Source organism: Suricata suricatta, chromosome 3, assembly GCF_006229205.1.
Source record: "Suricata suricatta isolate VVHF042 chromosome 3, meerkat_22Aug2017_6uvM2_HiC, whole genome shotgun sequence".
Lineage (NCBI taxonomy): Eukaryota > Metazoa > Chordata > Mammalia > Carnivora > Herpestidae > Suricata > Suricata suricatta.
Genome location: NC_043702.1, coordinates 32482130 through 32509225, shown reverse-complemented (window position 1 = coordinate 32509225; position 27096 = coordinate 32482130). Strand labels below are relative to the sequence as shown.

At 38.8% G+C, this 27096-nt stretch overlaps 1 protein-coding gene across 13 annotated transcripts in view; it reads right to left on the bottom strand.

Annotated features, from left to right (window-relative positions):
* The window catches only part of ALS2 (alsin Rho guanine nucleotide exchange factor ALS2), a 73855-nt gene extending 50919 nt beyond the window's left edge, over positions 1–22936 (bottom strand). For 2 of the 13 annotated variants that reach the window (XM_029934061.1, XM_029934062.1), the window contains exons 1-5: positions 22384–22934; positions 9682–9845; positions 7449–7527; positions 6090–6244; positions 2331–3265 (exon numbers count right to left, since the gene is read on the bottom strand). In XM_029934061.1, the coding sequence (XP_029789921.1) occupies positions 2331–3265; positions 6090–6244; positions 7449–7468 (1110 nt within the window). In that variant the 5' untranslated portion in view covers positions 7469–7527; positions 9682–9845; positions 22384–22934. Of the gene's footprint in view, positions 1–2330; positions 3266–5075; positions 5166–6089; positions 6245–7448; positions 7528–7866; positions 7900–9681; positions 9846–10801; positions 10880–22383 lie in introns of those variants that run through there. The other 11 variants (XM_029934051.1, XM_029934052.1, XM_029934060.1 and 8 more) reach the window with 11 other exon arrangements.
* Between the last annotated feature and the right edge of the window lie 4160 nt (positions 22937–27096).

The following is a 27096-nucleotide window of genomic DNA, read 5'->3' as shown; positions in this document are numbered from 1 at the left end:
TAGGAAATACCAGAAAAAAATACATTCAAAATAGTAATTTAGGTATAGCATACACAGGCAAAAAAAAAAAAATTGTTATACTTCTGACCTATCTGCCCCCCAAGTTATGTTATTAAGGTCAAGTCTTTCTGCTGCCTCCTGAACGTGTTATTTTCCATGATCCAGGAGCTATTTAAGCTGAAGGATTACTTTTGCTCTCACTATGATAGAGTAAATGTGGTAGGTTAATGATTAAACATTTGGGACCAATGTTCTCTGTGTTATTCACAGCTGTGCTTGAAAGTCAAACTAAAATTTTCTAATATCTTAGCAAAAGCTCAGTTGAAACTTACTCTGAACACCAGTTAAAACTTACTCAAGCACCACTGTTTACTTAAAAGAAAGTCATTAAACGTACAAAAAAAGCTTTTGGTTATCAGCAGAGGTCACAATGAAAAAATTCCCTTATGCTATCAGAAGGTCCCAAAGGGTATATATACATTCCTTAGTTAGTCTTGAACTGAAAGCCAAACCAAAACAAAATTTTTAACATCAACCTGTGATTCTCTTAAGGGAAATAATTCCTGTTGCCTGCACAGTACCTTAGGTACTCAATACAGTTTGTTGAATTAAATACTAAATTCAGAGGAGCAAAGGACTCTTTAATTCAAGTATTCAACAAAATAAACAAATATACCATATCAAGCAAAAGAGAAATACAAAGCATATTAATTCCTTGGTGATATAGTTCCCTGATAACTTGTTGAGAAGAACTAACGTCACTATTTTCACCCTTTGTGTACAAACAGGGGTGACTATCATAGGGAGTTCTTACCAATAGAGGGAAGTCTACCTTCAATCAACTTAATTATTTTTACTGGTTCCTCTACTTATGTTTAGCAATACATAAAATAAATATATCAACAAAACAAAAATATATAGCCAGTAGTTTGGGTTGAAAGAATTTTAGGAGTCCTGGTCAACCAATAATAATTGTGAGATACACGCTTTGTTGCCAAATATTATGATTTACTTCACAAAAATGAGATATTCTTCCGGTTACATCTGGCTAGAGGAGAAAAAAACTTGTCAGACACTGCATAAATTCCTAGTGAATTAGCTGTATGATTGAGATACTATTTACAAAAATTGAATTAAATTTAGTATAAACAGACATTGCCAAAATTAGCACAGGCAACAAAAAATTACATATTTAACAAAATATATCAAAAGGAAAATGCACTTTCAAAATAATCTAATAACCAAATAAACTGAATATAATTAACTTTTAACTTCAAATTTAATAAATTAGCAGAACGACTTCTAAAAAGTCAAAGTCCAAATTCTTTATAAGCATGTTCAAGTCTAAGACTGTTCTATGTGCATACTTATTATTACTTTTGTTTTGTTTAGATTTTAATAATACCTTTCTCTAAACAGCTTTAAAAAATGGATATCCACAAGATTTAATTAATCTATGAAATAAAAACTATTTCTAAAAATACCTCTAAGTCATGTTCTTATCCTGACAGAGTAAAGAACATGAATAAATAATCAAGAGGTTTCAAAAACCTGAATAAACACCACAGGACAGTTCTCTTATGACTAAAGGTTTTTGTTTTGCTTCATTTTCTTAGAGTTTGGTAAAAGCAAAGCTGAAAGGCTTACACGAAGAGTAAAAATCAAATTATCCTTTGTTTTTGGTTTAATCAGGAAGACTCAAATGTTACTGTATGCTACTGGTAAACAGCTTTTCTCCATTTATAAGTTTTCAAAATGAGAGTAGTTTAAATAAGATGAAGAAAATCTTAACCCGCTGCCCCACAACAAAGCCCAGAAAGCTGAAAAAAACTTCAAACAATATTTAATGCCAGGAGGTTTTTTTAGTCTGCCTACAATTGAGGGATCTACCACATAGAAACCTTCCCAGATAAAAAAGTAAAGGACTTCTCTCTACAGAATCTGGAGTTAATATAGCACAGGTGAGACGAATCTTTGCAAATATATAGTTATGTTAAAAGTATTCAGGAAAAAAAACAACAGTATCCAGGAGCCCACCAAAATTCAGTACAGCTAGCCATGGCAGAAGAAAAAAATAAAAGAGATTTTGCTACTTCTAAAAGAAGCCCAGCATGACATCTTTCAGTATCTCTAAGGGCAGAATTTGAACATAGAGAGTAATTCTGAATTAATCCAGGTTTTTCCTTATCTAGGATTGCATGATAAAAACAGATTTACAGTCAAACTCAAGCCTTAAGCATTTTAAAGTTGCCAAAAAATAAAAAACAAACAAAAACCTTCAGATGGTCTAACTCCAGAAATACCTTCATATTATAAAATTTAGCAGGTACCTGAGATGGCATTGGCTTTTCGCCGTTCTCTGAGTTCTCTCTTACTGAACAATCTGACAGTGTTTGCATGTACTCATTTACTGCTTGAGTATCAGGGTACGACGGTGTATTTCTGGCAGAAGAAATTTCAGTTGTTTCCCTGTCTTGTTGGGAGGAAATGGCATCACCACTCGTGGCCTGAACATTTCCAACATTCACGTCGGTAGCAACAGGCAGCTCATTTTCTACATGCGTATTCTCAAATACTTCTCCCTGGTTGTCAAGAGTTTCAGTGGAGGGGCTGATGGCAGCGCTGGCCTGGTTTTCTGCCTGGGATTCTGAGAGTGTCACACCTAGTGGGCAACAATGACTGTCTGATATAATCACGTGGTCTTCTTTGTCAGTCATAGTAATTAAGAGTTGGCTGCACTGGTTGCATCTTTCCGGGACCGGCTTCAGATCCTGGGACGGGAGGCACTGCACAAGCGCTAGGCTGTGGAACGCACCACAGGCAACTTGTAGCACCACTCGCCCAGCAAGATGCTCCACTTTTTGCGGCTTTGTCACCGGGAAGGTGGTGGTAATGAGACCCAACTGACAACCGGTACCCCATGCCCAAATCTCTCTGCTTATTGACAATGCCAGAGTGTGCTCCTCGCCACATGCCAGCTGCAAAATCCTGACTGCTAGCAAAGAACTGGTCTCAGAATCAGAAATGCTGACAGGATTCGGTTCTGGAACATACTGCTGGTTAGCCACTGCACACTGGCCTGCAGAGTTCTCCCCCCACATGTACACTACGCCACTTTCTGTCACTGCTCCATTGTGGAAACTCCCTGATGCCACAGTAACAACAAATTGTCCAACTAGGGCATTTTCGAGAATGGGGCTACTCGGACAAATGTCCGCTGGTTCACTTCTCCAGGGAAGGGTCCCAAAGCTGTAGACCTCACCATCTGAAGGTTTAAAAAAAAAAAACAAAAAAACAAAGGAGTTAGCAAATTAAGTAGAAATTTTATCAGCAAACTTTTAGTCCCCTCTAGGTTGAACAAAATAGGGTTGTTGCTGTTTTGTTCTTTATTTTCAAAAGCACAGTTGTAGAGAATTTGGTTCAAGCATAGAATATTCCACATTTATTCATCTTCTAACCAATATCACCTTTTAACACTCTGAAAAATAATGAGAATTTCTACTAATTGCAGGAGGCTTTTTTCAAATGAAGAGTTATTATTCCTTTCCTTCAGCCTCATCCTACAAAGTCCCAGAACGGATCCACTACAAATGGCTATCATTGTAGGCTATTACAGGAGCCATTTCCGGGTGTTCAGAGACAAAATAATGGCCATGATAATAAGATACAATGAGCAGAGAATAAAATAGATACATTCACTAAATTCTACAACATTCACCACTACTTTAACAAGTCAGAGCAACAGAAAATTATGCAGTAGCATAAAAATATTAGAGATTTTGGCCAAAATTAAGAAATCAGCTTTATCCTTCCAGGTTGTAAGAAAGCACCAGTGTTAACAAGACATGGCTGTCTTCAAGTTGTGTACAGTATCATGTATAATTTTAAATGTTGTGTGTGATAGAGAATTTCTGCGGTGCCATTTGTTTAAAAAGCAAATCATCACCACAAAACAAAGCAAGCAAAACACAAAACACAACAATAAAGCTACGATTAGCTAGCCTTAGAACGAAGAGTGACAGGCTGGTTTAAAAGTCAAACAAAGGCACCAGTGAGCTGGGCACGTGAGTGGTGAGGACCTGTTTCTATCCGGGTTTGCTACCCAGTTGTCATCTCACTGCAGTACTGTGGTAGTTTAGGGCATGCGCACACGACCTCTGCTAGCTAAAAAACTCAAATGGAAATAAAGACTTGGCCACGGGTTTTGAAAAATACTAAACCATGCTCACTATCCCTCCTTTTCCAAAGAACCAGAGACTCATCTGTTTTTTTAATTAATAAGCAAATAATGAAGTAAATTTATACTAGTTTGTCTCCCCACAAAATACCAATCAAGCTAATGATGAAAAAAATGCATTCTTTATCTTTGGCCTATTATACACGGCAAATACAGCAAATATATATATATATATATATATATATATATATACACTCAAATTAACTAACCAGAACATCTATGTAAGAAAGAACACAATAGTGGCTAGAGAGAACACACTAGTTTTTGTTAGGGAATTTTCAGTTTGGATAAAGAATGCGGAGAAAATAAGCTCGCTGGTTAAGATCTTTTAAACTTTTCTTTCCAAGTGAGACAGCAATATACACTTGCAACAGTTCACCAACTTTTTCAATGATTATCATTCCACCAGAGAGAGAAACAATACAAAGAAATATTTAGAAAACTCCTCCCTTTTTTCAACCTGGAGTACCTCAAAAATAGTGGTTTAATGAAGTGTCCTCATTGAATTACGAGCTAATAGTCAAACTGAATAGAGACAAAGAAGCTTAAAAATTGCCAGCATTCCATCAGTACCATTTTCTCATCTGGAAAAGTTGGCACTGGAGATCTTTTCCCCATTTCAAACTACACACTTATGTGAGATGAGACTTTTTTTTTGTAACCTTGACACTTAAGACTAGGACACTGTTTAAACATGAACGGTGATAAGCAATTTATATTTTTTAGATGTTTTCCCCATTATCCCACTTTTAGGTATGATTCTAGAGTTTAAAGATCATGTTCATGAAGGGTTCCTAAATCTCTTACTGAAGGGTTAACAAAACAGAATTCTACTTACATATGCTTGAGAACTGTGTATTTTGAAGCCCTTACGGCAGGTACTGAATACAGTTCACATTTTTACAATAAGGCTTTTTCCAACTTTTGGCCTGATAATAATAATATTGTATATCATTATAATGGAAGTGATATAATAAAAAAGAATTCCATGTGCACCCCATAAAATTACCAAGGTCAGATTTAAGCTTTACTTCTTAGTTCCTACAATGAAAATATATCAAAGCATTACTGAATACTTAATAAATGCTTATGGAACAGAAATTTATTAAATAGTTGATGGCAGTCCTGGCTCAAACTTGCCATGACTGACTTGGGAAACTGCTATCAAAATTAAAGGCAACTCTCTCTATAAATTATAACCTATGTTTCTGTTATAATTTTATTACATGTTCTTATGAGTTGCTGTTTATGCCTAAGAAAAACGACTGAGGTAGGACAGCCAAGTGGCTCAAAAAGCAGGCTTTGGAATCAGACCCTCTCAATTCCAGCCCTGACTCTGACACTCCAGTAGCTGGGTGGGCTTGCGGAGACTACCGAACCTCCCTGACCTTCAGCTTCCTCTTCTGTGAAGTGAGGACAACAGCAGCAGCTACCTCGTAAGGCGGCTATGTGAAGACTCAAAGAGGTTGACACACATAACGTGCTCAGTGCAGTGCCCGGCACCATCACTGTTTAATAAACATTAGCTATTATTAGCATTATTATTCTGGCACATTTAATGAACTAAGGTCCGGCAAAAGTTTCTGAATGTTCCAAAAGTTAATTTTTTATGTACTTACTGCTATAAAATTTACAAACTATAATTCTCCCTTTTGTTCTAGTTATGATGCATCTTAAGTTTAAGAACTAATATGATTTCTGATAAAGGAAATAACATATTTTGAAAACAAAAAGTCTAAGCTCCAATGAACTTCTAGAATTTCTGGTATCCAGCAACCTTCTTACCTGACCTTACACACCCAGGTATTGTTAGCACATTAGTCAGTATTTGGTAAGCCACGCTTTTCAGTACCTTCAGTCAGAAGAACTCCATGTTTCACTCCCAGGGCTGCTTGAAGAACAGTCTTCCCTCCCCAGCCTGGCAGTATCTCTGGTGCTACAGAACAGGATCCTGCCTGCCAGACATGGGCCAGGCCTCTTTCTTTGGATCCTTCTGCCTCTGCTGGGCTACAAACATTAAGAAATACAGCTTAATGGCTCCTGTGATTAAAACTGTATTTTGGGGGGTTGTTACTACTTTCATTAGATCTGTATCTTTTACCAGCACAGGTGACTGGGTCAGATAGTTTAGTACCTATTTAATGCTTTGCTTAGGACACAGGGGCAGAGATAAAACAACTATTTACATAATAGGCTTGCGGACAATCTAAACCCACAAGTTACTGAACTGTCTCAGAAGCAAACAAAATCTGGGCTATGTTTTGAAGTTTTAGATTTAATAGCACAAAATTTTAAGATTCTAACTTCTCAATATATTAAGTCCTTGTTTAGATAATAAAGTTACAACATGTCCCAAGCTGGAGCCTTATTTTAAAATTTTAGTTTTTAATATGGTAAAAAAAAGTATCTGGTAAGAAGAAACAGTGATCCATATTTTACTTTACACTGAGTAAGCTCTATAATTGCTATTCAAATTTTTAAGAATAAAATTTATACCAGCAACAGTGAAACTCTATGTGCTTTACTCATGTTCTAGCCAAGGAATTCTATCCATGTGATGCTCTGGTTCAAAGAACACAAAACACACAACCTCATAATAATGACCATATCATAACTGTCTCCCCTCCTAAGAAAAGGGAATAGTAAGATACCCTAGGTTTCCTTTGTATCAAATTTCCCCTGTTTTGTCACTGATGATATTTTTTTCATTTTTTTTCTAGAACACTAGTGCCAATTTTTAATGAGGCACAGATACTTTTGTTTTTATTTATTTTATAATACCTAGCAATTTCTCTATTTTTGCTAATATTCCTATAAATTATGACTAGGCATAGTCATGATTTTATGAAAGGAAAGTCACAAACTTAATCCTCCTTTTTAAATATCATCCATGATTAGTTTTCTAGAGATAGAAGATGATTATAACTAGTAAAGCTTTGTCTTTAGACCTGAAATTGTGGGGGGAATTGGCTTCAAAGGCTTTAAGATGATAAAGACACCATGTGCCTTCTTATAAGCATAAGACTAGCAACAAAGTTTATCACTAATCAGCTTTATTTTAGAATCTTTCTCTCTTTACCAATCAACACAAATGTCACTATTCCTACTTATGAATCATGAACAAGAAAATTAAACTGAAGAGAAGCTACACATATGTGAAATTGTTTGTATTATCCGAGAAGGACAAGAGAGAAGGAAGAAATGGTTTTACCTTCTCTTCTTTGAGTCCATCGGTCAGGGGCAGCGCTCCATCACCAAATCATTTCTTTTTGCAAAAGGCATGTAAAGACCTAAATGGCAAAACACAGGTAAGCACAAAGAGCAATGGAAGAATATTTTGCTACTTCATTCCTCAAATTAAAAAAAAAAAAAGGCAGCCCTCTAACAAGTGCACATTCACTGGGCAATGAATATGCAGTAAAACTATTTCAACTATTTCATATCGCGCCTGCCAAAGTTGAATATCTAGACTGAGCCTGCCCACTGCCTATTGACCATCAAATGTAATGCCAAAGGAAGAAAAGACTAACTACGATTAAGCTGTACTTTGTCAGGCAACTGGTTTTGTTTTTGATTAAAAGAAGGAAGTTCAATCTGAAAACTTTCTGTGTTAAATATTCATTTCATACACATTAAGGTTACTTTTAAAATGCTTCTGGCGGGGCGCCTGGGTGGCTCAGTCGGTTAAGCCTCCGACTTCGGCTCAGGTCAGATCTCACGTTCGTGGGTTCGAGCCCCGCGTCGGGCTCTGTGCTGACAGCTAGCTCAGAGCCTGGAGCCTGCTTCCAGTTCTGTGTCTCCTTCTCTCTCTGCCCCTCCCCCTCTCATGATCTGTCTCTCTCTGTATCAAAAATAAATAAAACATTAAAAAAATTTTTTAAATGCTTCTGGAACACATAAACATGGGTTTATGAAAGGAAAGTCACAATTACCAATTAGGAAAGAATTTCTAAAATCTCTTCAGTAATGTTATGAGACTCAAGTAGTTTTAATTTTCATTTTTCAGCAATGTACACCAAAAAAAATCACATCATTAAAATTAGAAAGGTTTCTATTTTTTTGGAACTAGCTTTATTTCCCCCAAAATCAACCTCAATTTAAAATCATAGTGCAAAGGGCTGCAAGGAGGAAGTTTGGATTTTAGAATATCCACTTCAGGGGCACCTCGGTGGCTCAGTCAGTTAAGCATCTAGCTCCTGATTTCAGCTCAGGTTACCATCTCGAGGTTCAGGAGTTCGAGGGACTCTGCACTGGTGGTGCAGAGTCAATTTGAGATTCTCGCACTCTCCCTCTACCCCACCCCTGTTTGCTATCAAAATAAATAAAATAAAATAAAATAAAATGATGTTTCAAATCCCCACCCTTTAATAGTAAAGAGCTATATGAAAACCGGTACAAATATCATGACCCAAGAGTTTAAAACCTTGTTGTTTAATAAGGAGACAGAAATATAAACAAGCAGACAGAAATGGTCAATGCATTTCCACTAAAAATTCACATTTTTAAGAACACCAAAAGTTATGAAAATACAGGCAATGATGTTTTATTTGTGAGAACCATAAAAATACTCAGGCCAAATTTATGATTTTTCGGCAAAGGATACGGCATGGTCACAGTGGTCTGGCAACAGCCCGTACCAGCAGGAGTGATGTAAGAGCCATCTGCTTACTGCAGGTTGCCTGTGAATTCTTACCGTTTGCCATCTGTGTATCTGGAGGAAATGACTTTCTACCTAATGCTTATTTTAGAAAGATGGTGAATCATTCAATGTTGGATGAGGGGTACTATGTAAACAAAGCATATACCTGAATAGATTTAATACATATGGTGATTAAGTGGTACTATACCTTGTGTGCGATGATAATTAGCTTTTAGTAAATGTACAGTTCATGGTTTACAGACAAATTCTGAGGCCAGCTCTAACCTGTGCTTATCTGTCAGAGATCAAGGGGTAACTAACTGCTTCCCTGATGAAAGGTGAACCGTACCCAGTAGCAAGCAGCCTCTGGGAGGGTGTGGAGGTGCACAAGCACACTTTGCCTCCCATCACTGATTCACTTGATGCCCTACTGCCCGACAATCAAAAATGTGGAGAACCTTTTAGTGAAGACACTAAAACAGTCAACCTTTTTCTTCTTTTAGGGTCACATTTCCTGAATACAGAGTTTTAACGTAGATTTCATCCTGTACCATATATTTCACCACCACACATCTTTTCAAATCCAAATGGAATTAAAACCATAAAAACTCTTCTGAAACTTTTGTCACAGTAAATATCTGTATATACTAGGCCGTACAAATACTATATATGCTAGGCAGAATAATGGCTCCCAAAGATGCCTCCGTCCTAATGCCCGGAACCTGTGAACAGATTAGGTAAATGGCAAAGGGGAATTAAGGTTGCTGATTAGCCGACCTTAGGAGAAGGAGATCACCCTGGTTACCTGGGTGGTTACCGCAAACACCCTCACAAGCGGGCGAGGGAGGCGGAAGGAGAAGGTTAGAGAGAGACGTGATGACGGAAGCGGCTCAGAGAGGTGCTGTATTGCTGGCTTTGACGAAGAGAAGGTGGGGGCACAAGCCAAAGAATGCAGGGGGCCTCGAGAAGCTGGAAAAGACAGGGAAACACCCAGTGAGAATGGTGTCACACTTTTAAAGAGCTGCAAAACCAAAAGTCTGTGTTATTTGTAAGCCACTAAATTAGTAGCAATTTGTTCAGTAGCAACAGAAAGCTAGTTGATACACTATTTCGTACACATCTTCCAATATCAGTATTTATAAATCTATCTCACTTTGTTTCAATGGTATTTAATAGGTTTGACTTCTAAGAAGACAGGTCTAAGACTTAAAGAGAGCAGTGGGAAAAAGAGAAATGACTGCTAAGAAAACATAACTAAAAAAGAATATTGCAGATAAATGTGGGTAGCATATGTTACAAAGTTTTACCTTACATGCTTAAATAAGTGGCATTTACCAACTCTAATCTAACATTCTTTCTCAACTATGTATTCATACAGAAAAAGTAAACCCAACAGATCTATTTTTTAATATTTTTATGATCCCCAACCCAGGAAATATTTAAGATTTGTCTCAAGCATTCAAATAGCATTTAAATTTCCATATGCTCTTTCACTGCTTCACATTTTTAATTGTTATAAAATTGCCTAATCATGGAGCTTCTTCTAGGGATATATCTTTCCAGATGAATTTTAAGGTTCTCAATTCTACATTCCTTTGAGGGACAGAATCCCTAAATTCTACTACTTTTCTTCTGTTATAGTAACTTTCCTTCATAGGCCTTTATTATATTAACTAGCTCCAATAAAGAAATTGTGTTGTTTGGGGCGCTGGGTGCCTGGGTGGCTCAGCTGGTTAAGCATCTGACTTCAGCTCCTGATCTCATGGGTTCAAGCCTTGCATCAGACTCTATGCTGACAGCTCAGAGCCTGGAGCCTGCTTCAGATTCTGTGTCTTCCTCTCTCTCTCTGCCCCTCCCTCACTCATGCTCTTCTTTTTCTCTCTCTCTCTCTCTCAAAAAGTAAATAAAGGAAGGAAGGAACGAACGAACAAACGATGTGTTTTCCAGTCAAAACTCTGAGGTCCTCTTTTGCCTTGCACGGCCTTTCCATAGATCAAGGTCACCTGTAAAATGAGCAAAATAGATTCTAGTATTCCCTGTAGCTATTAAGTTCTATGAATCAGAATAAAACTAGATTCATTTTAAAGTTTACCACTCTATACTACAAAGTATCTCCTTTACTGAAATGTAAAGCAATTAAACTCTCAGATGGCCCTTTACAACAAACAGCAGGGGCACCTGGTGACTGGGTCAGTTGAGTGGTCCATCCAACTCTTGATTTTGGCTCAGGTCAGGAATTCACAATCCATATGATCTCACAGTTCATGGGATTCAGCCCCAAATTGGTCTCTGTACTGGCAGCATGGAACCTGCTTGGGATTCTCTCTCCTTTCTCTCTGCCCCTCCCCCTGCTCGCACTCTCTCAAAATAAATAAATAAACATTTAGCAAAAAAGCAAACCTTAGTTATTCACGATTTGACTCCACCTTTAAATCCCATTGGAACATTCCCTCCTGCTCCACATAACAGAGAAATAAACGATGTTGTACAAGCAGAGGGTATACTTTTAACACCATGATCCAGGAGTACCCTAAAAAAATGTGGTCTAGGTGTCCAAATTATAGCTAGAAAAAGCTGCAAATTATCTACAGATCCACAATACCTTAATCAGATATCTAAAGTCCAAAACTTCTGTAAGCTAAAAGCTTTTTTCATAACTCTTTTGATGGCAAAATCTAATCTGATCTAAACTTATGTGAGGGCGCCTGAGTGGCTCAATTGGTTAAGCATCCAACTTCAGCTCAGGGCATGATCTCATGGTTCCTGGGTTCAAGCCCCTCCAATCGGGCTTTCAGTCAGCACAGAGCCTGCTTCAGATCCTCTGGCCCCTTCTCTTTGTCCTTCCTTACTCATTCTCCTTCTCTTTCTCTCTCTCACACACGCATACACACAATAAAAACTTAAAAAAAAAATCTGACCTTAACTAATATGAGGTTAATTTTTACCCCTTTAGTGTGAATATTCACATATTTTGCTATAAAAATATTTATATGATTATGAGGTGGTACCAAAAGTTTCACAGAGTGTTATATATGGATTATGCACTTTACTTTAAAGATAAAAAAGAATCCTGAATTCTAAAACATATATTGCCTCAAGGGTTCCAAGATAAAGGGACCAGGAACCTGTATTCTTTTTATTTGTTTAAGTTTATTTATTGGGGGGGAGGGGGAGACAGAGAGAGATGAGAAAGAATCCCCAACATGGGGCTCAAACCCATAAACCATGAGATCATGACCTGAGCTGAAATCCAGAGTCAGACACTTAACCAGCTGAGGTCACCCAGTCACCGCTAGGAACCTGTATTCTAAGACAACTATCATTTTTGGTGGAAGTCCACAACTTTTAACTATTTTATACTTCCTTTATGTACTTTTAACATCAACTTCATCTCGAAGAATACCCTAGAAAGCTGGGTTGCTTACAAGACCTTCTACAGATGCTTCAACTATGTTTTCTAATGGTGATGACTTACATGTGTCTCAAAAGCTTTAAGTCTATTTTATGGTAAACATACTCACATATAGTGCCCAAATTAATTTTGCAAGGAATAGCCTGCCTGCAAATTACTCACGTGGCTCATCTTCTCAGTGGATAAAGGAAGCCTGGGCTCTTTTCATTTCATAAAAGGCTGCTGACTTGGTAAAAGAGAAACCGGTAAACAAACGAGAGAGGCCTTTTGTCCTAGAACAACTAGGACTTGGTGATATATTAGACATAGTGGGAGATAAAGGAGCAGGACGTATCAAAAATGATTTCTAGGTTCTGCCTTAAACAACTGTGTGTTGGTGGTACCATTTACCAAAATGGAGAAAAGTAAAAAACATAGGATTCCGAAGTAGAAGAGAAGATTCTGGCTAAGATTTTTTTTTTAATGTTCAATTCAAGATGGCAGTGAGAAATCCTAGAGTACCCATCAAGAGCAGCTGAATATCTGAGTGTAGAGTTCAGAAAAAAGGTCTCAGCTATTGATATAAACTTGGGAAGGCACAGAGATAATATGTGAAATCAAGGCAATGGATAATATCACTGGGCATGTAATAAAAGAAAGGAAAGGGACAGGACCAACCCGTAAGGAGCTTCTGCACCTAGAGGAACAAGCAATGACAACTGAGTGAGAAGTGACCTGAGAGGTGGAAGCAGCAGGAGTCTGCGGGGCACATAAAAGCAAAGCAGTGTTTCCAGGAGGAAGGCCTGCTCAATAAGTCCATGCAGCTGGGCTCTCATAGGTTAAGAACTAAAATCCGACCAGCGGCTATGCCAACACAGATACCAATGCTGAGCATGGTCCCGGTTTCAGTGGTGGCAGAGGACTGAAAGCAAGTGTGGAGTAGGATGACTATAAATGGGGGGGAAGGGGGGAAGACAAGAAATTTAAGTACATATAAAGAATTCTTTTGAAAAACATTGTCGAAATGGCAGAGAAATAGAGCAGCAGCTGGAGAAGAATGTGAAGATAAAGGGTGTCTCCTGTAGGTGCAAGGCTGGGGAGATGAGAGAACATGTCTGCATTGACAATGACACCTATCCTAGATGCAAGAGGACAGAGGGCAGAACCAAAGCCCTGGACAAAATGAAAGAGGATGGCATCCAGAACACATTTTGTGACTGATCTTTCACAAGAAGGAGGGCTGACATTTCATTAAGAAAGGAAACAGATATAGATTATAGATACACAGTTATATTTAAGAGATACAGACAGGGTTACAGATTTAGCGTTAAGAGAGAGAGTCTCATATGATAGCATCTGTAAGTGACTAGAACTTCACAGTGTATGTGTGCTATCTATTCTAACCTCACTCCTGGCTCCAGTCATTCTGTTGCTTTATTTTATCTTGCCATATTATACATTTTTGTATACTGCATTAAATCCTTTTAGAAACAAGGCAGAATAGGGCAGAAGATCTGAACAGACACTTCTCTAAAGAGGACATCCAGATGGCCAACAGGCACATGAAACGATGCTCAGCATCACTCATCATCAGGGAAATGCAAATCAAAACCACACTGAGAGACCACCTCACACCAGTCAGAGTGGCTAAAATTAACACATCAAGAGACTATAGATGCTGGCAAGGATGTGGAGAAACGGGCACCCTCCTACACCATTGGTGGGCATGTAAACTGGTGCAGCCGCTCTGGAAAACAGTATGGAGATTCCTCAAAAAACACTCAGTAGAACTCCCCTATGAATCAGCAATAGCACTGCTAGGGATTTACCCTAGGGATACAGAAATGCTGATGCATAGGAGCACATGTACCCCAATGTTCACAGCGGCACTTTCTACAATAGCCAAATCATGGAAAGATCCTAAATGTCCATCACCTGATGAATGGATAAAGAAGATGTAGCATATATTCACAATGGAGTACTACATGGCAATGAGAAAGAATGAAATCTGGCCATTTGTAGCAAAGTGGATGGACCTCGAGGGTGTCATGCTGAGTGAAGTAAGTCAGGCAGAGAAGGACAGATACCATATGTTTGCACTCATAGGTCTAACAGGAGAAACCTAACAGAGGACCATGGGAGGGGAAGGGGGAAAGAAAGCTGGGGAGAGGGAGGGACACAAATCATGAGAGACTACTGAATACTGAAAACGAACTGAGGGCTGAAGGGGGAGGCAGAGAGGAGAAGGAGGTGATGGTCATGGAGGGGGGCACTTGTGGGGAGAAGCACTAGGTGTTATATGGAAACCAATTTGACAATAAACTATTATAAAAAAAGAAAGAAACAAGGCAGAATATAAATTAAAAAAATTTAATATGGAACAGAAATGTGCTAGTGGACTATTCTCTCAAATGCAAAATGAAAATTAAAATCACGTAGGATTCTATTTATTCATCTCTAATAAACGTTATTCTCTGGATAAAGTCCTTTTCCCTTAGTGATTTCGTGAAAGATAAATTTGCAAGTCATAAGTATATTAACTCTCAAATGCTAAAATTTCAACACCACCACATGTATTTTTTTCATCTACTATGTTCCAAGTATGCCAGTCTAAAATTTCTATGAAAGCCAAAAATATTTTATTCTCTATATAGCCCAGCTGCTTAACACAGTCCTGACAAATTATACTGTTGGTGCTCAATAAATCTCTGTAGATAGATTAGGCCCACATAAATAAAGGAGTTCCTGTCCTTAAGGAGTTTACATGCTATCGTGTTCTGTCCTTCTGACAAGAATGATGGCTCTCTATAGACAGCACCCTGAGAGCATAAAAAAAGCAGCAGAGTTGAGCACTTTCAGTCTTCTCTTCCTATCTCACTTACTGGTTTAAAACAGGTATACTGATCAAAACAACTGCAATAATTGTAGCTACAAGAGTAATGATAATTGGAGAATAGAATGACAAGACATAAGGACAGGATGACAATAAATAATAAAGTGGTAAACCACATTATAATGTCCTAAAAGAAACTTGGACATAAAATGAATCCAAAATAAACTACTACAGATTTCATGCAGTCATTAACACTTTCTTTTTAAAGTTTAAACTGGCTGCATTTTATTAAAATGTAGTGACCACAGTTTATATTGTGAATGCAGTAAACAATACTTTAAGACACTATGGTATTGCACACACGATTATTGCTACACAAATATTTTCTTTTAGAGACTCAGTCAATATATTTACACATGGATCAAGGCAACTTTTGACTCAAACACCTGACTTACAACTCATCTATACACCAACAACTGCTACTTCCTGGATATACCACCGTCAAAGCCTTTACCATCCACTAATGAAGGTTGAGGGAACACTCACCTTCCACTGCAACCTTGACAAACCAACCACCATCAAAGGTTGAGGCCACGTCAAATCCTAGCCCTCCCAGCCCTAACTGGAACACAGAAGGCAATGCCTGATACCACTATGGGAGCTGACTAGCCTCTTAAATATTGACCCAGAGTTCAAGAATCCAGTAAGTCAATGCACTGAATAAAGTCAGTCAGTAGGCTAGCCTACAAAGTACTTATTATCTATAATGTTGTTACTAATGGAATAATGCACTCACTAAGTCATTGATTTAAAATATATTACAAACTCCTGGAGGTCAGAAACTATGACTTATTCATTGGTACATTCTTGTAACCAGAGTAACCACCAGGTACAAGCAGGCTACATTTAAGTGAGTACTCAGTGAAAGATGGCGCTTTATCTTAAATTCCAATCCATGGGCTTCCAAATGATGTAGAAGATTTCTAGTACCTGTAATAAAAGTCAGTATCAGATACAAAAGGAAAGTATCACTTATAGTAGAAATTCATAATTTGCTAATGGTATTCCCTAACAATGAAGATGCTTTTGTATCATGTCAGTTCACAAATGTTACACAACCCAGGAAAGATCAAGAACAGCCTCTTTCTCCTCAGTACATGGAGACAGTTTTTGGTGCCATCAGGGACACCAAGACTTCACAGTCTCTTTCTTATGGCCTGCTTATTTTCACCCCATAAACTACTAAAACTATACTCTTCTGATTATGAAAATCCTCTAATATGGATACTACCCATGGAGACGTGTGTGTCTGTGTGTGTGTTTAAATGGTAAAATAAATGCCCTGTGATGTCCACTTACCTCCTTTTTGTATCCACTGCAAATTTTTTATAAATTTTTCCAGATAAATAAAATTAAACATTTTGATGGATACTATAATACTAGGAATTGCATCAAGGACATACAAATCAAAGCCACACTGAGATACCACCTCACACAGGTCAAAGTAGCTAAAATGAACAACTCAGGAAACAACAGATGTTGACAAGGATGTGAAAAAAACGGGAACCCTCTTGTACTGTGGGTGGGAATGCAAACTGATGCAGCCACTCTGGAAAACAGCCAAATTATGGAAAGAGCCAAAATGTCCATCAACTGATGAGTAAAGAAAATGTGGTTTATATATATACATACAATGGAATAATACTTGGCAATGAGGAAGAATGAAATCTTGCTATTTGCAACAACATGGATGGAACTCGAGGGTATTATGCTAAGTGAAATAAGTCAGTTAGAGAAAGACAAATCATATGTTTTCACTCATATGTGGAATTTGAGAAACTTAACAGAAGACCATGGGGGAAGAAAAGGGGAAAAATAGTTTCAAACAGAGAGGGAGGCAAACCACAAGAGGCTCTTAAATACAGAGAACTGAGGATTGTAAAAGGGGAGCAGGGGTGAGGAGAAACGGGTGATGGGCTTTGAGGAGGGCACTGGTTGGGAGGAGCACTGGGTGTTGTATAAGCCATGAATCATGGGAATCTATTCCCCAAACCAAGAGCACACTGTATACACTGTATATTAGCTAACTTGACAATAAATCAGATTTAGAAAAAAAAATACTAGGAATTGAATTTCAGTCTCAGGTACTGCAACATTTTGTGTCTATATATGACAGAATAAAAATTCTGATACAAATTGTTTATTAATATTTTGCTACTGATCTTTCATTTACATGGTCACAATTTTTTCTAGAAAAGGCAACATTACAAAAATATGGTTCAATGCACGTTGCCTTATTTTATAAAGCAATTAACATCTAGTGCTTAAGGTAATCACAGGGCCACATAACTTGACAGGGAGTGCACATGACCAAAAAACGTGCTCTGGAGATATAAGTTTCACTTATTTTTAAAGTGCTAGCAACAGGTACTCTTGATTAGGAATGAAATATTTTTTAACTCACAAGTTTAAATACTGAGGTTATACTAGGGATTGGCTATTAAATTTACTATTCACTACTCAACCCATTTAACACATTCTCATCATGCTTACTTATTAATATCTATAAAAAGAAAATTAATTTTCTTTCAGCAATAACTAAATACCTGCAGTCACAGTATAAAATCAGTTTTACCACACTTTAATAAAATGTAACCAACCCAAACTTTAAAAAGTGTTAATGACCACATGATATCTGTGGTAATTTTGCATCTGAGTCACTCTGTCCAAATTCCTTTTAGGGCTTTAGGATATAATCTGCTTCCCTATCCTTTGAGAGGTCATGATCAGTATATGCTTGCATTCCCCAAGAGTCTCTAGAATTTAAATTCCTCTGCAGTCTTTTAAGAAGGAGTATTCCTCGGGGCACCTGTGTGGCTCAGTCAGTTGAGTGTCCGACTTTGGCTCAGGTCATGATCTCACAGCTCGTGGGTTCAAGCCCTGTGTCAGGCTCTGTGCTGGCAGCTCAGAGCCCAGAGCCTGCTTCTGATTTTGTGTATCCTTCTCTCTCTGCCCCTCCCCTGCTCATGATCTGTCTCTCTCTGTCTCGCAAAAATAAATAAATGTTAAAAAAAATTTTTTTAAAGAGGAGTATTTCTCATCTTAAGAAAAGCATTTTCCCAGGGGCACAAATCAAACAGCAAAATAATACTGACTAAATAATTGGTCTGTCTCCTTTCCTTAGAAAAGCTTTGCACAGTGGAACTGCACTGACCATTCTTTTCCTATCACAGAGAGAAAAGAATTACTTTTTCCAGAGTAAGCTACTTTGAGACTAGAAAGTAAAATAAAGAAAACCTACTGTAAGGGAGCCTTAATTATACATAAAAATTATATTTTTAACAAACATTTATTTATTTTGAGGGGGGAAGGAGGAGCAAGAGAAGAGAAAATCCCAAACAGGCTCTGCACACAGGGCTCAATCTCAGTAACTGTGAGATCGTGACTTGAGCAGAAACCAAGAGCTGTACTCTTAACCAACTGAGCCATACAGGTACCCTGATAAAAAATTGTATTTAAAAAATTTTTCTATTTAATTAAACAGAATTTAAATTAAAATTTAAAATTTTCAAGTGCTAGTTTCACAAACTACCTTAATCATATACAGATCTGTAAAATATTGAACAAATCCATGTATCTATGCATCACTCAGTTTTTACATATATTAACATATTTTTATGTTTGCTTCAGCTGTTTTTAAAACAAAAGAAAAAGTCACACAGATTTCTGAAAGTTACACTCCAACCTATATCCCAGAGTTAGCCACTATTCCTAAACTTAATGTGTGGCCTTTCCATATATGTTCTTATACTTTCATTAGATACATATGTATCAACATAAAATGTATCAGTGTAAGAGACACCGTTTTAAAACTACATAAATGCCAGGTGATTGAGTGGCTCAGTTATTAAGCATCTGACTCTTGATTTCCACTGGGGTCATGATCTCATGGTTGGCTCCTCAGACAAGGACCAGAGTTGGGCTCTGTGCTGACAGCGTGGAGCCTGCCCTCTCTCCTCTCTCTCTGCCCCGACCTCCAGTGCCTGCTAGCATGCACATGCTCTCTCACAAAAATAAATAAACTTAAAAAAAAAAAAAAGTAAAAACTACAGGTACATCCTTTGGCAATTTGCTTCTTCACTTAATATTATACACATGAGATATATTCACATTAATAAGTTATAGATAATTTTTACTAAGGGATAGTATTTCATTGTATTAATAAATTACAGTTTTCCACTAAAGTACAGCTGGAATACATTACTTTATTGCTATTTTAAGAGCTGCTATTATCATCTTTGTTACCTGTTTGCTTGGGCAATTGTCCTAAGATTAGTTAAGAATTCAGCTCAACGAAAATTTAGGTTGTAGAAGAACCCCGAATGAAAGTTACCCGCCCAGCAGCCATTATTGGGTCTAGACCCTCCTTTCTTAACAGGGAGATCATGTGAAATGAAAAACTGCATGATGACTCAGAAGAAAAAGAAATTGTCTTTAGTAATTTTTATTTAATAAACAAATCTTACAATTTAAATAATATGTAATAAGTGAAGCATGAGTTAATTAACTTGCGGAATTAATGAGACTAAAGTTGATCTCTTTGAACATAGTTCACTGGCAGCCAACTGAAACTATGAAACAGATCCAGTCTTTTTCTCATAGGAGTTGAGAGAAATGTACATTTAGTTCCAAAAAAAAAGTCTTTACTATATTAAAGAGTAACTCTACAAGAGCCCAAACAAGTGCTAATTACCTGACAGATTTAAGTATTTTCGCTCTACCCACTTGGATCAATTAGTTCAGCTACTTTACCAACTATTCAGCTAATCCACCAATTGTGTGATACAGCAAACATCAAGACAGAAGGTAAAGGCAGCACTATGACATACACAGAGGAATAAGAGATGGTATAGGAAAAGAAATTCAACACTAAAAAGAACTATGTCAGAATTTGTTAGTATTTTATTTGCGATTACCCCCATGCATTTTCTTAAGGACTGATATCCTACAAAATGTACTACTTTCTTATTACAAATGACTGAGTTATCTGGTTATCAATGGAGAAAAGTGACAAGAAAAAAAATTGTTTAAAAAGAAAGCCAGAAAATTCTACGAGAAAAATCTCTAATCAGCTGGAATATGTGCTAGGTTTAATTCCACAAAGTTATAAAAAGGGCTAAATGATCTAAAAGTCATTAAAATCCTCACAGCACTCCTCTGAGTGTTTGAGAAAGGGGTTCAACCCCAAACTACATAAAAGCAGGCCTTCTTTTACACCATCTCAATAATCACCAGTCTTTACCTCCCTTTGCATTTTTTTCCACTCACACCTTACCCAGTGTTACATTAATACAGGATTATCGGTTTTTACACGTCATACATATTCTGTGGAAACTCCTTTAGTATGGATGCAGCAATATGCATTAAACCCATTTTTAGTAAGAAAAAAAGGTAAAAGATTAATAGTACTCTTTCCACCTACCCACACAAAACTAAAATCATATCTTGGTGGAGTTTTTAACACATTCTTGTGTCTTGTGTCTCGTGTCTCCAAGACACAAGAATGTGTTAAAATGCCCAAAGGTATCTCAAATGACAACCGAAATTCTGAAAGGCTGAAATCTGGACAGAAGGGATTGCAGTTCACGTGGCTTGTATCTATTTAAAAAACAAGAGGCTTACATGATGCAATTCAGCTGTCGTAAAATGACCCATTTGGTTCTTTATTTTCTGGATCATTATCTTTTCAAATGTAAATACTGTGAAACAGCTTTGAATTTTTCTTGCTACAACTATGATCCTTGAATATGCCAATACTAGTCATAGTTTGCAAACTAAGTAATAAATTTAAACTAGGTATAGATTCCAAAAGCATGTCCTCCACATTAAAGTACCCTGACTGAATACAAAAGTTACTACAGACCAACCAAAAATCCTATTTTCTGTAACTATAAGTCAGTGTATCATAAAACTATCCGGAAACTATCCCTTGAATTAAAAGTGAGTTATAGGGATGCCTGGGTGGCTCAGTCAGTTAAGCGTCCAACTTGGGCTCAGGTCATGTTCTGAGGGTTCATGAGTTCGAGCCCCACATCAGGCTTGCTGTTGCTGTTGTCAGCACAGAGCCTACTTCTGATCCTCTGTCTCCTGGTCTCTCTGCCCCTCCCCTTCTCTCTCCCCTCTCTCTCACAAATAAACATTTAAAAACAAACAAAACATAAATTAAAAATGAATTAAAAAATAAATTAAAGAATAAAAAGTGAATTATAGTTTTTCTCTAAAAATATGCAGTTCTCTTTCCCATTTAGAAGAACATGGGTCAATGTGGGTCAAGTGACAGTGGAAGAAGAAATAATTATAAAAATAGGTAGTATGTACTGAATATTTACCATTGCCAGGTACTCTAATAGATATGATACACGAACCATTAAATGTAGAGGCGCTGTTATGAAGAAGGTACTTTAATTCTCAACTCAGAATTTTAAAAATGATACAGAGAAGTAACTTACACCAAATCAAAGATATAAGTGGATGTGATGTCAGATATGCCCACATCCAAAGCCTAGGCTCTTAACCACTATGCTTATATTATTGAGATAAAAATATTCCAATTTACTGTAAAAGCCAATTTTTTACTGCTTTAAATTGCTGAAGTCCTCTAATTAACTCAAAGGTCAAGTGGTCACTCTAAGTCATTCATATTTAAGATAAACTAGGGGGGGGGGGGGACCGGACCAATAACCTTGCTGAATTTTGATACCTGTTCAGAATAAATACACATCACACAATTTTAGTCTTTAAATCCTTTTAAAGGACATTTACGGCCACGAACAAATCTAAAAGGCAACAGACTAAGGATCTGCGTTTGAGTTTAATAGTTATTTCCTTTTCCCTCCTAAACTAGAGAGAATACAGTACTTGAATATGCCGCTGAGCCAGTGTGTTTTCCCTCTTCCCTCATCATCAAAGCACGAAGCAGGAGTACACTTCTGCCAACCTATAGTTGCTTGTCTTTAAAGCAGCCCTATTATCCAAAGACCAACACCAGCGTCAGTACCATTTCCTAATGCGAGACCCTATGATACTTTCCAGTCTCCGTTTCTTAAAAGAACTTCTCACCCTCTGGCGGTTCACTTGACAAGCGAAAGGACTTGGTTAAACTACTAATTCTTAATATCAGAGTCATTTTCATCTTCTGCAACCGCCCTCTCGAGCCACCGAAACACTAGGTCCACCCCCAACTGAGATCTGCATCCTCAGGCAAACCCGCCTGGGACACTCACCAAGGTTCGAGGCCAGGTATTCCGGTGTATCTGCTAAGCGTCTAGATTCAATAAATCCTCCTGAATGAGTACAGGGAAAGGCAGAGTGGGTGGAGGCGGGAAGGGGGGTCTTGAAAGAATTTCGCGCCGCTGCGACCAATGCAGTGGCGCTCCGTCTGAGGAGGGAGGTAAGGGGGCGAGCGGGAGAACCTGGGGCCGGGACAGGCGGCCGCGACGGGTGCTCCTCGGAAGGCAGGCGCCGTCGGTCGAACGCAGGCTTTTTGGAAGACGCGGGCGCCGTCTCTGCGAGTCACCAAACGCGCTCCCGGGCCTCGGCCTGCGCTTCCGCCTCTCTCTGGGACCCCGGCCTCCCGCACACAGGAGAGCCCAGCCGCTTAGCCCTGCGAAGCCAAGGGCCGAGCGGGGACTCACCCTAGCTCACCTGACCCTCCAGCGGCAGCACCCCAGTCTGCATCTGGCCGGAGCTTCACAACCCAGCGGGTCCCTGAGATCAGCTGATTCACGAGGGGCGGAGCCTCTGGGAAGGGGCGGGGATGCCGGGCGGCGAGCTTGGGTGTAGATGGTTGGGGAATTGCCCCGGAAAAATAGGTAGGGTTGGACGCCGACGGCGTCTGATAGCGATCAAAATTATCCAAGAGTCCTTGGGCACTATGGGTAAAGTCCTCAGGAATACTGCCCCTCCCTTAGGACAGGGCGGAGCCACCAGTCCTTAAATGCGCTTGGGCGATGATGTAACACGCAGACGCCGGGTCTTAACTACCCGAGCGCTTCCATGGTAACAGGTGGTGAGGAGCGTGATTGGAAGCAGACATTTTGCTGCCACTTCAAACTGCAAAAGTCAGATGGATAAGTTCGCTACTCTTTACAGGGAAAATATGAAAATATCTTCAAACTGCTTCTATGGACTACACAGTAACAGTAGTTGCTTCCGCCCCCGCAGATGACGTCATCGCCACGCGGCGCCAGTTGGCTCTAGTATCCACACTGTATTTACTTGGTTGCAACCCCAAAGGTGAAGTGGGCTAGGAGGAAATGAATTGGTATCAAATTTTATGATTCCCAACAGGATTCCCCAGTGTACAATCTGAGTAAAACTTGTTTGCGTGCCCAGTTTCACGACAGTCTGTTCGTAGCCACAGCCCCATCCCGACTCAGCTCGCAACTGGCAACTCCTCTCAGGAAGATTTTCCGGAGCTTGTCACCCTTGGCATACAGTGGGTGCGAACTCTGCTGCTAGGCAGAGTGCCATCGCTGAGCCTGCAAACCTGTATTCAGACCATCGGCGACAGATAATGCAGTCAAGTTCTGAAGTTCCTATGCATAAATGGGTCTACCACGTTCAACCTTAGCTCAGTTGCTTCCTTGATCCTCCACCCTCCTTCAAAATTATTTGTCTGCAACAATTCAGACAACCTTGTCCACTCTTGTCCCAGTGCTGAAAACAACATAACCCTGAGAATTGGCAGCACTGCAAACCAAAGGTGTCCAACTTCAGTAGGGATTTCCATGCGGCCCGGTAGTCTTGCTAAGCGTAAACACATCCTTAACACATCCTTAACACATCGCTACTAGGATTTTCTCCTTTTCCCTTCGCTTTCTTTTCCGACCCCCCCGGCACATTGCTATATGAGCTCTACCCACCCACACCCTTTGATAAACGGTTTTAAAAATAAAAACTTTAAAACTGTCTCCTATGTTTCTGAAGAAAGCGAAACCACTAGGAATGAATTTCCCTGAGCCCCACCAACCATTCCTGCAAATCTTACCTTCCTTTCCTTCTCCCTCTTTCTCTTTAGAAGAGATAAACTGTCCTCTCAAGATTAATCTCTCCGCCTGAATTCAGGATCCCTTCCCATCTCCTTAGAGATCTTGCCCCATTACTTATCCCTTCCTTTTTGTATATTTTCTTTTCTCTTTTTTTCCTCCTGTATATTTTCAATCTCTTGTTCTCTTACTATTTTTTTTTTTAATTTTACAGACAGCATGCCAGCAGGGGAGGGGACAGAGGGAGAGAGAGAGAGAGAGAGAGAGAGAGTGAGACAGAAGGAATCTTAAGCAAGCTATGTGCTCTATCCCACCACCCTGGGATCATGACCTGAGCTGAAATCAAGGTAGCTTAACTGACTAAGCCACCCAGGCACCCCTCTCTTACTACTTTTATTCCTCAGTATATAACCCTGTCCCTACCTATTGCATTTTTAATGTCTTTTTCTTCTGTCCTTCTTTAGTTTGCAACCTACTTTTCTCCCTTTACCTTCTGACCTCCCAATTTTCCTCATCTCAGTCTGCAATCTCTACTTTTTCGGACCTACTGAAACCAGTAGGCACCTCCTAATTTTGGAATCTAGTGATACAGTCTGAGAATGGAACCATTCTGTGCAGCTGTTTAAAAGAAAGAATAATCTATATGGATTGTTGTGGAATGGTCTGGAAGTTAGGTTGTTAAGATTTAAAAAAAGGTAAATGTTGAGTCATGTTTATTGTAGTCAACCAACTATGTTAGGTGTGTGTGTTTGAGACAGAGGAAAGTATATATCCTTGTCTTTCTATATGCATATATGTGCTCTGAAAAAATACATCAAAAGGTTTCTGACACTGGAAAGGAGAATCAGGAACGAAGGTGGGAGGAAAACTCACTTTTTGCTCTATGGCATATTCCACTGTTTGAGTTTGTAACTTTACAAATATGGTTTGAATACACTTTTTACTTATTTAAAAAACTCCTAGATGTGGAAATAAGTATATAATGTTTAGTCTTCCTTTCCCTCATTTCCTCCTTGATTTCTGGGACACACTCCTTCTGAGTTTTCCCTCTACTCCTTCAGAACTTTCCTTTGCCTTTTCACTTGATCTTAGCCAAAAGGCCGAGAAGCACTTTTCTTTTACCTTTTCAGACTTTCTTTCGCCTGTCCCTTAATTCATGGACTAAATAAATATTTATTGCACACTTATTATGTGTCGGGCACTATTCTAGGCCCTAAAGAAGCATGATAATGAACAAAACAAATGATTATCTCTGCTCTAGAGGAACTTGCACTCTGGCAGTGTGGGTAGTCTCTAGAGATGACAGCTATTAATTCCTCCCTTCATGTAGACAAATGCCACTGTTGATATCAAGAGATGAAATCTATTTCCTCTTCACCTGAACATGGGCTAGTTTGTGATTTTTTTAAAAACTAATAGGATATGGCAGGAATGAATTTCTGAGACTCCTGAATCAAGGCCTTAAAAAACTAGCAGCTTCCACATCCCCCTCTGAGAAGCCAGGTGCCATGCTCTAAAGAAGCTTCAACTATATTACAGGTTGATAAGAGACAACATGAAGAGATAGGCCACAAGGAAGAGTATTATAGTGCCAATATGAGCAGAGCCTTCTGAGACCTTCTAGGCCAGTTACTGGCTGAATGCATCTGAGTGATATGAGTCCGTGGTAAGTGGAGCAGAACAGCCTAGTCAAGCCCTGCGTGAATTCCTGGTCCAAATTCCCAAAAAATAATAAATTGTTGCTTTTAACCACTAAGTTTGGGGATGGTTGTTTATGCAGCAACACCTGAAACAAGGGGGAAGAGTGATAGCTAATAAACAAATATGGTAGTGACTGGGGTATCAAGAGGCAACATAGTGCAACATGTGCTTTTAGCCAGACAGCCTAGGTTCAAATCTCAGCCCCAGCACTTACTGGCTTTGAGAACTTGGCACAAATTATTTAACCTCTGTGTACCTCTGTTTCTTCATCTACAAAATAGGGATAGTGAAGTTATCTACTTTACAGGGTAATGTGAGATTTAAAGGTAAGTTGCTAAAGTGGTGCGTGGCACATAATTGCATATTAATGTTGTTATGAACAATAAAGGTAAGAGGATAGACAGGAAAGAGTGCAATTTTATATAAGATAAACAGGAAAAATATCTCTTCTAAAAGGACTTATCAAAAGAGATCGGTAAAGAAGTGAGGGCAAACCTTGTGGATATCTAACATTCCAGGCAAAAGGAACAAGTAACTAGCAAAGGCTAGGAGGGTAGTGTGGCTGGAGATGAATGAGAAGAGTTTGAAAGAAGCTGAATGAGGCTAGAGCTGAATGAAAAAAGGTGGAAAGGTAAGAGATAAGAGAATATCAGGTAGATAATGATGTGGTCCTCCAGGACAGATCCTTTGGGCCATGGGAAGGACTGTGGGCGTATCTGAGCAGATATTGGCAACCACTTCAGGGCCATCCATGGGGACTGTTGTAATCTGGCTGCTGTTTTAAAGAGATGACTCTTCTGCTCTGTGCAGAGTGATCAGAGTGCAAGAGTTTGAGTGGAAGCAGAAAGATCAGAAAGAGGCTATTGCAAGAGTTGAGGCAAACAGTCCTAATGGCTTGGCCTGGAGTGGCAGTGGAGGAGAAGGCATAAAAGAGTTAGATTCCTGATGTATTTTGAAAGTAGGACCTGAATATTTATTCATGGATTCAGCATGAGCTTTGAGAGGAAGAGAAATTAAGGCCTAAGTTATTGGTAGAAATGTGCTGTCATTCACTGAGATGGACAAGACTGGGCGGAGGTGGGGGGGTGGAAGTAGGGGAAATGGAGAGGAGGTACCATGTGTTCATATTTGAGCATATTATAATTTACATGGTTATTAGGCATATGAATGGAAATATCAAGTAGGCAGTTGTATATAGGTGTCTTGTGTTGAGGAGAAGGATCAGGGCTTTGGAACTTGTTGATGAAA